This window comes from Leptodactylus fuscus, chromosome 3, assembly GCF_031893055.1.
Source record: "Leptodactylus fuscus isolate aLepFus1 chromosome 3, aLepFus1.hap2, whole genome shotgun sequence".
NCBI classification, from domain to species: Eukaryota; Metazoa; Chordata; class Amphibia; order Anura; family Leptodactylidae; genus Leptodactylus; species Leptodactylus fuscus.
Window position 1 is genome coordinate 92,961,262 of NC_134267.1, and position 16,665 is coordinate 92,977,926.

At 39.3% G+C, this 16,665-nt stretch overlaps 1 protein-coding gene across 2 annotated transcripts in view; it reads left to right on the top strand.

The window, feature by feature from the left end:
* TPD52L1 (TPD52 like 1) overlaps positions 1 to 12,010 on the top strand; it is a 71,053-nt gene extending 59,043 nt beyond the window's left edge. Inside the window, exons 5-8 of one of the 2 annotated variants that reach the window (XM_075267989.1) lie at positions 1,701 to 1,715; positions 3,547 to 3,585; positions 8,369 to 8,429; positions 11,625 to 12,009. In XM_075267989.1, the coding sequence (XP_075124090.1) occupies positions 1,701 to 1,715; positions 3,547 to 3,585; positions 8,369 to 8,429; positions 11,625 to 11,753 (244 nt within the window). In that variant the 3' untranslated portion in view covers positions 11,754 to 12,009. Of the gene's footprint in view, positions 1 to 1,700; positions 1,716 to 3,546; positions 3,586 to 8,368; positions 8,430 to 11,624 lie in introns of both variants that reach the window. The other variant, XM_075267990.1, reaches the window with a different exon arrangement.
* The last annotated feature ends 4,655 nt before the right edge of the window (positions 12,011 to 16,665 follow it).

Here is a 16,665-nt window from a genome sequence, read left to right on the forward strand (position 1 = left end):
TAGTCTCAGCATCTAATATGCCATTTAGGCTTTCTACTGTCAGGGGGTCAATACCCGTTTGTCTGCTCCAGCCCAGGGACACCCACCAGACAATACAGACCCTAATTAGCATGTTGTATGTGAAAACTAAAAGCACTGATTGCTTATGAATGAAAGCTACTAGAGCATATAATTTAATCTGTGCCGGAATCAGTGGAATTGTACATAACAATGGATACAAAGAGTTGGTGTTGCCAAAGGCCCTCTTAAATGTATAGCAAATACTGTTAGTTTAACTCCCTTTTATTTTTTTTTGCTATTGTGTCGGGGGAGTTTGGTGAACATTTTTGTGATTTACTTATGTAACCTATCTAACTTCCATTTTAATAGAAATCAGTCTGTAGTATTCTCCTTTGCAAACTACTAACTGGGCTGTTACTAAGGAAAAGTGCGTACACATTTGTATTGACAGGAAGTAGAGCTGAAGCGCTCACCAAAGGTGGAGATGGTCACTTCAAATGGCCGTATCTCTGGTTTTATACCACCTAGATAAATGCTTCTAGTATCACAAGATAATCATATGGTGCCATGTTTGTAGCTCAAGAATTTGAACTTTATAGGTGCCACACAGTGGCTCATTGGTTAGCACTGCAGCCTTCCAGCGCTGGAGTCCTGGTGTTCAAATCCCGCCAAGGGCAAAATACCATCTGCAAGGAGTTTGTATGTTCTCCCCGTGTTTGCATGGATTTCCATCCCATATTCCAAAGACATACTGATAGGGAAAAATGTACATTTGTGAGCCCTCACAATCTACATAAAAAAACAAAAAAAAAAGAACTTGAACTTTATATGCAGCAGTTCATACTGCATATAAAAATCATATTACCGACTGAGCTTTTAACTATTTCTTCTATAGCTAGCTTTTTTGTTATACGGTACTAGAACCAGTAGTATAAAATTGGAGATATAGTCATTTGAAGTAACTATCATCTCTTTGGTAAATGCTTCAGCTCGACACAATGAGTAGACATATATATAACATATATACATATATAACAAAAATGTTCCCAAACACCCCCTACACAATAAGGCTAGATTCACATCTGCATCAGAGTCCATCACAGAATCCACTAAAAATGATCAAAAAGAAAAGTCCTGCATGGAGGACGTTTTCAGTATGAAAATGGCAGAAACCCGATGGACCCCCTTAATAATCTATGGTGTCTGTGGGTAACCATTGTTTTAGCACACAGGCTACAATAAATGGGAGTTAAACTTTAAACCATATACATTCCTTAAGGACAATATTAATATTGATTAATATTTGTATCTTATGAGTTTTGCATGTCACCCATTTCAGAAATAACAAATGGCTGTGAATATGACCTAATACTTCATATTTAACCATGTAATTGTGAAGAATCCAATGTGAAATGTTCATAGTAAATGTATATGTTAAAAATATTCCAATAGAATAAACTGAAAACTAAGTGATTAACTATAAAGAGTAAAGTGTCTGCAGAATCCAGAGCTTAGAGTGCACTCTTCCATCAGCTCGCAGGGAACATATCGGAATACATAATATAACCATTGTGCTCCGGGAGAATAAAGCATGATTGTGCCAGAAGGCTATATGCTTACTACTCACATCAAGTGTATATCTTTTGTGTTGTAGCTCATAACTTGTATAACACTTAATGCTTTTCATTCCTTTGCTGCAGATCACACTCTATTAGGTAAGAAGTTACCACAAAAATGTCTGTGGTCAGATCTGTAAAATGTAGCACATAGTAATGGTGTAGTCCTGTCCTTTATCCATGTAAACACTTTATTCTCTGCAGATAGGCACTGCAAACACTATGCTACATTTCTGTTTTACACTGTATAGTGGCCAGGGAAGTTGCTGGGACTTGTAGTACTTTTCCTACAGCTTTGTTAGTTTGTTACGTTGCGGTCACTGGAAATAGCTATAAATGACCTATCCTAAGAATAGACAATGTTGCAGGATTCTTACTTTGAAAAGTGTCACAAGCCTTTACAGAGACTCTTATAGAGGACCTTTCATGTCCTCATCAATGTGCGGTTTTATATACCGCTAGAAAGCCGATAGTGAACTGAATTCAACTCACTTGTCAGCTTTCTCGGTATGTGGCCTGGTGCTGGAGATATTGATACCGTTAATTTCTGCACCAATATCTCCCCACTGCCAGGGGGACCTTACAGCCAAGCATCACCAGTGGGCTCTGAGGAACGCCACCCTGATTGTACTTTATCATCGTCTTGTACTGTCAGAGGGGGCGTTTTTCACAGCTCAGCATCATCGTTGCTCCACTTATTCTGACACCACTGGAACTTTATCTCTATCCCTCACCCATACCTCCTAACTGTTCCAGATTCAGCAAGACAATCACAGATTCCGGGTCCAGCTCCGCGGACCCGGCCGGCAGGAGGTTAGTCCCAGATTCATCTCCTCAGTGGAGGGGGAACAAACTGGGGGGCATATGAGGGGGACATTAAACTAGGGGGGTGGCATATGAAGAGGGACAATAAACTGGAGGGGCAAATGAAGTGGGACATTAAGCTGGGGGGGCAGATAGAGGAGGACATTAAACTTTGGGGGGAGTAAATTATAGAGGCAGATGAACAAGAACATTAAACTACTAGAGGGGGCATTGAACTGGGTGCAGCTGGAGGGGGATATTACTGTTTTACGCTCCCCTCTAGTTGCCCCCAGTTTACTGTCTCTCTCCAGTTGCCCCAGTTTAAAGTTCCCCCACCAGCTGATCCCACAGTTTAATGTTTCTCTCTCCAGCTTCCCCAGTTTAATGTTCCCCTCTAGTTGTTCCCAGGTTAAACTGGGGCAGCTGGAATGGGACATTAAACTTTGGGTGTACCAGGAGAGAGACTTTATACTGTGGGGTCAGTTTGAGAACATGTGGGGGCATGTAATATTAGGGTGACTACAGGAGCATTAAACTGTGTGGGGAGCACAAAGAGAAATGGATGGGAATGGGCAGAGTCAAATTAGAAGAGAGTGGAGCTAAATTTGCTGCAGCACACGTAGCACACCGCACATTTTGTTCCTCTTTCTCACCTTTGAAAGTTGAGCGGTATGTCTCACCATTCCCAAGTAATAAGTGTTGTCGACTTTGGTGTCTGATACGTTAGGCTACATTCACATCTATGCCTGCCTGATGGACCGCATTGACTATAAAGGGTATGTCTATTGTTTTTAAAACCGAAAACAGTTTCACGTGAATACTGCAACAGAGTCTTCTACAGATCATTTCCCATAGACCCACAGACCCATAAACTTCAGAATAGAAAACATACAGCTCCCCAGTTTTCCTTATATCCGAGCCAGCCACACAGAATCCATCTACACATTATTAGATTTTTCTAGTAATATAATATTTTGTAGATATAATACTTGTCAAATCATTTTCTGTACATCTACAATAAATAACTTATGTTTATCTGCATGCTGCATGTTTCAAGGAAACTATACAGAGTGTGAAATTTATGTATATTCTGTCTTTTTCTATCCGCTACGCCCTCACTTGGCAGCTATTCAATCCGCCACTCTATAAGTATGCCAGCTATGAGGTAATGACGTCATCATTCCATCTTTATTTGCCATATCTCCAGGTTTATCACATTAACATTTTAATTCCTCTTGAGCTCCAGTTGAACCTAAGATTGAAAAATACTCTTGTCTACTGAATCTGTCTGTTCATTGATCTGGAAAGTGAGACGCTAAAACGGAAACACAGCTAGATTCTAGAAAGTGATTGTGTCTGTAAATAAGAATATATAGCATTATTTAGTGTGTCCGTGTTTGGTACCTGCTTGTTGCTTGTGATATATTTTAAAGAAACTTGGCTCAGCTGTCCAGGTAAATCCACAGCTCAATGACATACAACTTTCTAAAAACAGCTCAATGCAAAACTACAACGTGACTCAATAAATAACCCTTTGCAGACAATTACTATGCAAGATTGCTTCAGCGATAACAGAAATACATGTTAATAATAGCATTCACCTCCGCAGCTTTAGACAACATAATTGTAATCTGGAAGTTTCATTTCCTGCGCTAACATAAATAACAAGAATACTACTTTAGCAATGAAAGGGAAGCCATGTAGACCAAACCATGCAGGATGTCTGTGCCAACATCACCTCTGAACATACCTGTCGGGGTATATTTTATATACATGACCATCTGAGATTAGACATACAGCTTGCTTTGTATTGTGTTGTTGTTAGAAACATTTATGACATATTCAGCACCTTAAACTTGAATTAAGATGAACATACATCTTTTGTAAACTTGTGTTTATCTCCTTTTACATAGAAGATATCACTATATACAGTCCTATGAAAAAGTTTGGGCACCCCTATTAATCTTAATCATTTTTAGTTCTAAATATTTTGATATTTGCAACAGCCATTTCAGTTTGATATATCTAATAACTGATGGACACAGTAATATTTCAGGATTGAAATGAGGTTTATTGTACTAACAGAAAATGTGCAATATGCATTAAACCAAAATTTGACCGGTGCAAAAGTATGGGCACCTCAACAGAAAAGTGACATTAATATTTAGTACATCCTCCTTTTGCAAAGATAACAGCCTCTAGTCGCTTCCTGTAGCTTTTAATCAGTTCCTGGATCCTGGATGAAGGTATTTTGGACAAACAATTCAAGTTCAGTTAAGTTAGATGGTCGCCGAGCATGGACAGCCCGCTTCAAATCATCCCACAGATGTTCAATGATATTCAGGTCTGGGGACTGGGATGGCCATTCCAGAACATTGTAATTGTTCCTCTGCATGAATGCCTGAGGATTTGGAGCGGTGTTTTGGATCATTGTCTTGCTGAAATATCCATCCCCAGCGTAACTTCAACTTCGTCACTGATTCTTGAACATTATTCTCAAGAATCTGCTGATACTGAGTGGAATCCATGCGACCCTCAACTTTACCAAGATTCCCGGTGCCGGCATTGGCCACACAGCCCCAAAGCATGATGGAACCTCCACCAAATTTTACAGTGGGTAGCAAGTGTTTTTCTTGGAATGCAGTTTCTTTTTGGACGCCATGCATAACGCCTTTTTTTATAACCAAACAACTCAATCTTTGTTTCCAAAATGAAGTTGGCTTCTCCAAATGTGCTTTTGCATACCTCAGGCAACTCTATTTGTGGCGTACGTGCAGAAACGGCTTCTTTCTCATCATCTCCCATACAGCTTCTATTTGTGCAAAGTGCGCTGTATTGCTGACTGATGCACAGTGACACCATCTGAGCAAGATGATGCTGCAGCTCTTTGGAGGTGGTCTGTGGATTGTCCTTGACTGTTCTCACCATTCTCCTTCTCTGCCTTTCTGATATTTTTCTTGGCCTGCCACTTCTGGGCTTAACAAGAACTGTCCCTGTGGTCTTCCATTTCCTTACTATGTTCCTCACAGTGGAAACTGACAGGTTAAATCTCTGAGACAACGTTTTGTATCCTTCCCCTGAACAACTATGTTGAACAATCTTTGTTTTCAGATCATTTGAGAGCGGGCTGTCCATGTTCGGCGACCATCAAACTTAACTGAACTTGAATTGTTTTGTAGAAAGAAATGGTCAAAAATACCTTCATCCAGGATCCAGGAACTGATTAAAAGCTACAGGAAGCAACTAGAGACTGTTATCTTTGCAAAAGGAGGATGTACTAAATATTAATGTCACTTTTCTGTTGAGGTGCTCATACTTTTGCACCGGTCAAATTTTGGTTTAATGTATATTGCGCATTTTCTGTTAGTACAATAAACCTCAATTCAATCCTGAAATATTACTGTGTCCATCAGTTATTAGATATATCAAACTGAAATGGCTGCTGCAAACACCAAAATATTTAGAACTAAAAATGATTAAGATTAATAGGGGTGCCCAAACTTTTTCATAGGACTGTACATATCAGTCATTTACACAAGGCATCTAGACAGCCACTAAAAAGGGAACTTGTCATATTAGATCACTGAATGGCTGACAGAAATAGCTGTCAATCACTAGTAGGACCGCCCCCTGGACTCCTAAACCCAGAACGAGCAGATACAGAAATTAATAAAATGGACGTTAGATTATATCCCTAAAAACTATATATCAATCTGCTCAGCTCCTCCCGCTCTATAACATGTTGTCTGCAGATTAGTCCATACGTTCTACATGACAGGTTTTCTTGATCAGTTACAATGTCAAAGCCTAGGACCAGCGTTGCATCCTTAGGTACTTAAGTGGAGCAGTATTGCACTGATAAAGAAAATTTACAATACAAATGGTTTGTTGGCATATTGTTTTATAACATAGCATATTAACAAAAAGTGTCATCGTTTAAAGGGATATTCCCATCTCAAGGATCCTAGCTATACTGCTAGCTTATGTAAATTAAAGAGTTTTCCTAAATACATTGCTGTAGAAATGGTGCTTTGTTCTCCTGCTATGTGAAATTGTTTCCATAGTGCAAGACCTGTGTGATAAGCAGGACAAGTGATGTCACTCACTGCTCTCACTGTTATCTACTGCTCTGCTGATCAGCTAATTGCAGTTTGCTGATAAAGCCAAGTCTGTTATTTTTCTATGTAAACACACAGATAACACTGATTCCTTTCTATGCAATCATGAGCATATTATCTGATCTGCATTTACTAGATTTGTAGTAATCATAATAAGTGTTGTGATACTTCATAGTGTTCTGTTCATCAAGCTGAAGGGGAGGTGGTCTTGACTGTTTGATAAGGAATATAGGAAGCAGGAAGAAGAGACAGCAGGCAAAGCTGCTAAAACAGGGAGATGGAAAAACCCCTTTAATGATTGGTGGGGTCCACCTTTTGATGGTGAAAATGAAGGGACCATATATTTTAGTACTGCAGCACCTTTGCTGTTCTTCCCTGGAATTATATGCCATCACTTTATGAGATGGGAATACCAATGTCTAGTTTACACTGTAAATTTACCCTGAAACATGTCCTTGGAACATACATACAGGACATACCAAAAGCCCTTCTCTCCCATTTTTGAGGTCTGAATATACTGTATATGGAAATAGTGATCACAGGAAAATAAACTAAAGAGTGGTTTTCCATCAAAGTGTACCCGAGTAAAATATTTCATGAGAACCACCCCAGCAAAAGTATAGAAATATTCTTGTTCATAATATGGCAGTGAGCATCAAAAACCTCTCACTGTGTTAGATATAGCGAGAATTTATATAAGACATTGCTGCACTGGTATCTCACCCAACATTGCTCCACTCCATTAATGCTGCAATACCAGATACTTGCTGGAGGTGTGGTGCCTGTCTAGTTAACATACTCTAGTCTTGCCACAAGCATATAGGACCTTTAAATGTCATGCCAACACTTTCCCCCGATGAAGCCAGAATAGGTGAAACGCGTGTCGGGGTGCGTCTTTTTGCACGATAAGGACATTTTTTTCAGCATGTTGACATGACATTTAAAGGTCCTATATGCTTGTGTACAACAAATGGCAGTTATTTGTGTATTTTTCGGACATTGTTGACCACACATGTATAACTATGATCATAGCCACTGTGCTTTATATTATACTCTTTACTATATATGTCTCACTTGGTATGTCTAAATTAGGAATGGTTTCCCAATAGGCCACCGCTAATATAAACATTGGACCCATTTCTTTATATGTACAATATTACTAGTCCTATGTACTTTTCCATTTGGATGTATTCTTTTCCCCCTATCTTTTCATTTTTGTTTAATGCATTTTTATGTTTTTAATGTTGTTTGACTTAATAAAAATATATTTTTATACCATCATATATTTTTTGTGGTAATGTTGCCTCTTATGGCATACAGTAAGTGTATTCATAGCTTATTCCCTACCCGTTTTTTGCCCTATATATGTGTGTTGTCTAAATGAAAGTGGATGGTGGTAACTGTTCCACCCACTATATATAGTCACACTTTGTAGCTCCTATGGGAAAGAAGATAACAGTAGGTCTCTCTGAGGGTCCAGTTACACGGAGTAATGTGCTGCGTGATGTGGCACGTATATGGTGTGTGAGACTTTGCACGCCGTAAAAGCTCCCATTGATTTCAATGGGAGCCTGGATTGTATACGCCGCGTTATTTTGCATCCGTGATTTTGCGGCCGCAAAATAACGTGGCGTATACGATCCAGGCTCCCATTGAAATCAATGGGAGCTTTTACGGCGCGCAAAGTCTCACACGCCGTATACGTGCCACATCACGCAGCACGTTACTCCGTGTGAATGCACCCTAAGTGACCCAAAATTAAAAGCAAAAATATTGTAGAAAAACTTTGGTAGGAAAATAATTTTGTTTCATTTTATTTTTCCCATTCAGGAATTCTCCTACATTTAAATCCTTTGAAGAGCGTGTTGAGAATACAGTCACGACACTGAAGGTAACAGATTATCATGGTTGTTTTATAGGAGTGCTGTAGAAAGGCCATTACATCTCTGAATACTTGTGTTAAACATGATATAAACCATGATAAACATATTTTAGGAGAACCACATAGTTTGGCAGTCTACTCTATGACTCCGGTACCATACAGAAATGACATCTAGTCAGTCCTATTGACAATGGAAGGGATGTACCACACCATACCATACACAACCTCTCTAAAATACCTGCCACTGGGTATCTCCCTTCTAGCACATTTACGGTACATTCCCTGATTCTAGGAAACTTCTATACATAGATGCAAGATGAGTTCACAGTGTGTGAAGGTCGGGGAGGTTCAGTTCTGTCTTCAAAAAGTGAATGCAGATGGGAGGGGGCTCCACATACCTCTGTAAACTGCTTTGTGTGCATTTTATGTTTTTGCCATGTATTTTCCCTATATTTGCAGTTCATTTTCCCAGATCTCTTATATGATGGTTACTTGGGATTTACTCAGCTATTTGTTTGCTATTGAACAGTTACTACTGGCAGAATGACATGTAAACAAATTAGACTAGTTATAATGTATAGGGCATGGATATTGTATATGCCTCCTGTCTCGGAGAAATGTAAAATATGCTGCAGCTATTAACAGCAGAAAAACTGATAGGATACCACATATGAATACAGTCATAGAACAGATCGCCTAGCAAGACCCTGCATATATTTCAACTTTTCATGAAAACTCAGGTACTCTTTAAAGAGGCTAAAGAAACATTGGGGGTGACTCATCACAACAAAAAGTGCAAAAACTGTTATTCACTGTGACCAAATAGATATAACATCAAATTCTGTGCAGGCGCTTGGGAAAAATTAAAACAGCTTGGGAAACGTATGTAATTCTTCTATGCAGCCCCCAATCTTCCACAGCCGCAGGCCCCCTCGCAGTGTTAGACATCAAATATAGCAAATTACAGACTTTATGGACTTGATCACTTCCTGATCTACGGGTTGCAGTCTAAGCTGCAGTACCACATAGAAGGTTGGACAAGTGTGGTGCTGTTTTTGAAAGAAATCAGCCATGCCTACCTGATGCTTTATGAGAGCTATCACGGATGCTTTCTCTTTGACATGGTATGTTGCCGAATGTCAAGCTAACACCTCTAGATGTCACTCTATTACATCAGCTAGACTTGACTTGTCTTTAATCCTACTTTGCAGTATTTCAAAGAACACATGGAAATAAATTATGTAAACCCTATTAGCTCAAAGGTACAGACTGTAAAATACTTCAGCTTCTGACAGATGGTGTATGGAAATGTTCATGGATTTAGAGGAAATGTAATACAAAAAGTAGCACCCAATGTGAAGGCAGGAGCTATTTCCATGTTGCCTAGGAAACATTTTTCAGTGCTCTCCAGAATTTGGTTTATACAATGCCTCTTAGCACAATATATTGTTATATCTACCATGAAACGTGGGGGAAAGATTCACTTTTGTCACCCGGCAGCTCAAGCTATACCGTGCACCTCCATGGCACAAACAATGTTTTCCTCTATGAACAATACTGCCGTATCCACGATTAGTTTTCACATTTCCAAGCATAACTAAATATGGGAAACAAATGATATTTTTCTAATATGTTGTATTAACATCCTTTTTATTTTATGCTGATGGTATTTGTAAGCTAAACAAAAGTAGCATCCATTTTTATTGATCAATAATTTACCCGTAAGTATCAGTTCACACGGAGGAATTTGCCGAATCTGGAGAAGTGTACTCCCGAATCCGCCTAGCATTGTTTTCAATGGGAGAGACCACTGCAGGATGCGGAAAAAGGAAGAGTCCTGCTCAATCTTGCTGCGAATACCGCCCGCGAGGTCCGGATCAATGGGTCTAGTCAGGAAAGACTCGAGTCGCCGACCTCGCTGGCAGAATCTGCAGCAAGATTCAGCAGGTCTCAAGTCCAAGTCCAATTTTTAAAAATCTTGGAAAAACCCTTTAGGTTAACACCACACAAAGAGTTGACTGGAGATTGGCCACAGCTAAATCGCCAGCAGTTAACCAGATGCGAAGTACAGTATAGGTATAGTGGATTGGGTTAAACAAAAACCATCCACACAGTACAGAAAAAACCTGCAGCGTAGAACTTTTTTGAACAAATATGTAAAATGTTAATGCGTATTTGGCCACAGATTTCAAACTTTCCCACACAAAGGTTGAAAACCAGACTTGCCGCATGGAAAACTGTCCATGTAACCTGCAGTGTGATTTTCACTATAGACTGAGAACTTTCCCAAATGTAAAGCACCATGGAATTAATGGTGCTATATAAATAAACAATAATAATAATAAAAAATAAATAACATGCAGCATGTGGCCTTACAAGGGTTGTCCCATTCACGGATCCTATCTATACTGGTAGCTTATGTAAATTGAAGACTTTTCCTAAATATATTGTTTTAGAAATTCTGCTCTGTTTGCCTGCAATGTGACCTCATTCCTCCCATTGTTTACACTTTGTTGCTATAACCATGGACCTGGGAGTAAGGACAAGTGACGTCACTTACTCAGTATCGGCAGGACAATCTGTTCAGCTAATTACAGTTTGCTGATAAAGCCCAGTCTGTTATCTCTGTAAGTAAACACACAGATAACATGGAGTCCTTCTGTACAAGATTGTGTATATTATCTGCTCTGCTTAAAGGGATCCTATCATTCAGATGACATTTTTTCTAAGTACCACGTTGGAATAGCCTTAAGAAAGGCTATTCTTCTCCTACCTTTCATTGTCTTCTCCGTCCCGCTGTTCGCCTACAATCCGATTCTTCTCGGTATGTAAATTAGCTCTCTCGCAGCACTGGGGGCCGGCCCCAGAACTCAGACAGCACTGGGAGCATCCTCAATGTTGCGAGAGAATGCTCTCCAGTGCCGCCTCTTCTTCTTCAGCAGCGTCATCTTCAGCCTCTTCTTCTGGCGGTGGCTTGTAACTTTTAAGGTCTCCAGCCTTGGCAGAGTAGACTGCGCATGCCCATAGGCCACGAGAAAATGGCCGCAGCGACGTGTAAGACAGACTATATGGCAGGGATACACCAGGGAGCCATATTTATAGAGCCAAGGATAGGATTCTGCTGCAAGATTTCTAACCTATCTACAAATAATAATAAATAGCTAATAAATATCCTTATTCTCTCGTTTTCTAACTTGCGTACAGGCTAAAGTAGGAGGTACAAATCAGACTCAAGGAAGCTTTGAAGAGGTCCTGAGTTCTACTGCTCATGCCAGTGCCCAGAGTTCGCTGGCTGGAAGTCTTCTGCCCGAAGCGGAGGAAGAGTTACAGTGACAGAACCTCAGGAAGCGTCATAGCTGCTCTGTCATAACACGTCGCCTCATGCAGAGTAACATGTCATGAAATTGTTTATGTCACACAGCAAGTTTTTGTTTTATGACTATTAAGGTATTGGTGTATGCTTTGATTTGTTTTGGACCAAATGAACTTGTCAAACCTGAGAGCTTCTATTTCATTCCAAAACCCTTAGAGTGATGTGAAAGAGTGATTGCCCCCTTCCAGATGTCACCTATTATTGCATTTTATCACGTTACGTAACCCAGTTCTTGAGTAATTACAGCAATTGTGTAGGGATCAGATTTAAAGTCCAGAAAATCCATGTGCATTAGTGGCACACTCAACTGACACACCTAATGTATTAATTCAAGATTCCTTCTAGAATGGCGAGACAACCAGATCCAGAGGTTTCACAGCAAAAAATAGCACGTGTGAAAAGTCTATTTCTTGGCTATTGGCAATATAGTGCCAATGTGGAATGATTTATTTTATCTCAGATATAAAGGGATCTACAATAATGTGCAAAGGTTTTAGGCAGGTATGCAAACAATATGTATACATAATAAAGTAAGAATTCTTAAAGTGTTATTTTTTGTAAAATAACAAAAAGCAAAGTGAATGAACAAAAGAAAAATCTAAAGCACATCAGTATTTGGTGCGACCACCCTCTGCCATCAAAACAGTACCAATTCTTCTAGGCATACAGTTAATAATAATACATTTTATTTATATAGCGCCAACATATTCCGCAGCACTTTACAATTTGTAGGGTTCAAGTACAGACAAAAAGATACATTACAAAGAAATAGTCACTTCACACAATGGGACTGAGGGCCCTGCTCGCAAGAGCTTACAATCTATGAGGTAGAGGTGACACAAGAGGTAGCAGGGGCAGCATTGCTTATACAGTGGTCAGACAATTTTGTACTGTCATTACACAAAAATAAAACTTTACCACCAAACTTTTTCACCAGTCGTGTCCTTTAACATGTGGCTGGTGCTTGGACATATAAAGTTAGCCTGAAATGTGGGGTAATGTGGGAGCTGGAACAGAGAAGGGCTCATTTTAGGGATTCTAATTACAGTAGGGTTTACATTAGGAGCTGTGATAGGCCTGTCTGAAAAGATGTGTCTTTAGTTTGCGCTTGAAGCTGTAGAAATTGGGAATTAATCTGATTGTTCGGGATAGAGCATTCCAGAGAAGTGGTGCAACTCGGGAGAAGTCTTATATACGAACATGGAAAGTTCTGATAATAGAGGATGTAAGTCTTAGGTCATTGATTGAATGGAGAGCATGGGTTGGGCGGTAGACAGAGATGAGGGAGGAAATGTATGGAGTGCAGCATTATGGAGAGCCTTGTGGATGAGGGTGATAACTTTATATTTAATTCTATAATGAATAGGCAGCCAATGTAGTGACTGGCACAGACCCGAGGCATCACTGTAGCGTCTAGCCTAATAGATGAACCTGGCCGCTGCATTCAGAATAGATTGTAGAGGGGAGAGTTTAGTAAGGGGAAGACCGATTAGTAAGGAGTTACAGTAGTCAAGGCGAGAGTGAATCAGAGAGACAATAAGTGTCTTTAGTGTATCTCTGGTGAGGAGAGGGCGTATTCTGGAGATGTTTTTGAGGTGGAGATTACATTATGTGAGAGTGATTGGATATGGGGGGGTTGAAGTAAAAGTCTGAGTCAAACACAACCCTGAAGCAATGGGCCTACTGCCTAGGAATTATACTAATGCCAGAGACTGCAATGGATATATCAGGGATAGATCTATTAGATGGTTTAAACTGCAGTAATTCAGCCTTTGAGAGATTCAGTTTCAGATAGAGTGAGGACATGATATTTGAGACAATCACTGGTGTTCTATATTAGTGCAGGGGCAAAATCACGGGAAGGTGTGTATTTGGGTGTCATCAGCATAAAGATGGTACCGGAAGCCAAATCTGGTGATGGTTTGTCAAATGGGGGCCATGTAGAGAGAGAAGAACAGGAGGCCTAGGACCGAGCCCTGAGGAACCTCAACGGCAAGGGAAAGAGAGGAAGAAACAGAGCCTGCAAATGATACACTGAAAGTGTAGTCTGAGAGATAAGAGGAGAACCTGAAGGAACTCAGTATGGAGGTTGTTTCAAACATGCTGGAGAATTAACCACAGATCTTCTATGTATGAAGGCTTCTTCATATCCTTCTCTCTCTTCATTTAACCCCAGACTAGATGTTTAGAACATTCTCTGTAGATGTGTGTGTCCACTGCGTCCCTAGGAGAACTGATGCTGTCTTTAAGTCATAGGGCGGTCACACCAAATATTGATCTGATTTATATTCCTCCTTAGTTCATTTACTTCATTTTGCTAATTGGCAAATATAAACTATTAACATTTTTATTTTTGAAAGTATATTTACTTTTCAGTATTTTTTGCCACTCTGGCTTAAAACTTTTGCACAGTACTGTAAATTGTCCATCTTTTACTCATTTGTCAATTGTACATTGACCTAGATGTGAAATCAGCATATAGCACAGTTATGAACCTTATATTTACCAGTTCTTTTTTAACTGGGGAGAATTTACTCTATTTGTACTCTGGCCTAGAACTGGTGCATCTTTGACGTAGTCCTGCATTGCACCAAAGATGAGCCACTTGGTTGGTTTTCTACCCTGCTCAATAATTTAAGACAGTTGGCAGAGCAAGGCAAGGATCAAAGGAAGCTCAGACCGAGAGTGTCATATTTATTATAACTGATTTATGGTGCACCAAACTTCCCAAGATGCACCAGAATTAAGACCAGAGCCTCTAAATAATACTATTACATCTAGCAGGGAATTTATTTAAGACTGGAGTAGGAAATACCAGTCCTTTATAAATATCTCCAATTGTGTTCCAAGAATACTGACCCTCACAAAATTTAGAGACCAGACCATTTTGGAAGATTCAAAGTTTCATTTGGAGTTGGAGAAAGTTAGTTCTGAAATCTTAAAAACGTCTACCTTAGGCTATGTTCATATCATCACGTGGGATCCATTTTTTTACAGACCTATTGATATCAATGGGAAAGTCTGATCAGTGGAAAAGTAATGCATACGATACTTTTTCACAGATCATGGACAGCACATGGCTGGGCAAATGGTTTGTGTGAATAAAGCCTAATTCTTTCTCAGAGTTAAAGGGGTTTTCCAGCCCCTTAAAACTTTTTACCAAAAGTTTACAATAGTGTAAATAATCTGAATAAATAATAATAATAATAATAATAATAATAAAGTCATAGATGATGGTTGCCACAAAGTGAATACAAACCAGCCAACAATGATGAATATAAACAGCAGATGATAGTAATATAATACCACATGTGGCAAATATAAAATTATTGTGGATATTTGAAAGGGGGCAATGCTTTTTTCCATTTCTTGTAGATTGAGGTTCCACATCTCATATGTAGACATTGCGGTGATACATGAGAGCACTGGTGATAGTCAATGAGATCCAATTACCTGCAGACGTGAAGCCACTTTAAATAAGATATTGATTGCATTCACCTCAGTATGTTCTGGAAACTAACAACATGGGCACAGAATGAGACAGATTCGCCCCAATCCTAACATCGAAAACCAAATAGCTTTCTAAAGACGTGTCAAGGTGTGCAAATCTTTTTTTTTTTTTTTTTTTTTTTTTATAAAGCACTTTCAGGGATTTCTCACAAATACAATTTAATACTTATGCACAAGTTTAGCCAACATTTTGAAAGGGGATACAGCAAGATCAGCCCCCACCAATCTAACATTCATCGTCTGTGATAAATGTTAATCATATGGACACCCCTTTACAAAAGCTTATTCTCACTCTATATGTGAAACATGCAAATCCTTTATAATCAATGTTAGTTCTGAAAGTATTGGCAACCAATTTTTGGTACCAAAGCTGCGATACCTAGCATAGTTGCCATACAAATGTACAGTCCAGAAGAGGCTGCAGTGGGGACGTGAACAGCTGGTTGGCTGGGGGCCTGGGTGTTGGATCCAGATCAATGACCTAACTTATGTATAGGTCATCAATTTATAAAGCCCAGAAATCCCCTTTAATTGACTGAAACAAATTCTTCCTAGCAAAATATTCACACACTTGTTGGGTTTTACTAAGGGAAACCTACAACGTAATAAAGTACCAGCAAAGTATATATATATATATATATATATATATATATATATATATATATCCCTGCAAATTTTGCTGCAAATCGGTCTCAAATCCCATGTTGTATAATTTGATAGTATTTGCATAATATTTGTACAAATAATTCTTGAGAAAAATTAAGTATTGTAACCTAGACATGTACAACCTTCAGATTTGTGAGATCTCTTGCATACAAGTTATATAACCTATTGCATTGTGAAGTCATTTGAGAGTAAAGGTTTAGACAGAGGTGGAAAAAAATGCTGCAAACTTAAGCTGGGTTCACACTAGCCCTTGGTTTCTGTCCTTCAGGTCCACCTGGGTACACAAAAGACAGAAACCCTGTTAGCTTAAAAAAGTGGTTACTTGCAGACACCATAGACTTTAATGGGGTCCACTGGGCTTCTGCCCAGTTTTTGACAATTTTACACTAAAATCGGAATCGGAATTGAGCAAAAGAGAACTCTAAATAACATCAATATATAGGTTGATCACCCTTTGGAGGAGGAGCCCTGGAAGTGAAGATATGGTTCCCACAGAGCCCTAATATCAACATTATCAAGTTTCCCTGGGATTCCATGAAGAGACAGAGGGATCCGAGCAAGCCTACATACCCAGAAAATTTATGCTTAGTTCTCCAAGATGTTTGGAACAACCTCTCTGTTGAGTTTCTTCAAAAACTGTGTGCATGTGTACCTAAAAGAAATGTTGCTGTTTAGAAGGCAAAGTGTGAGTATGGT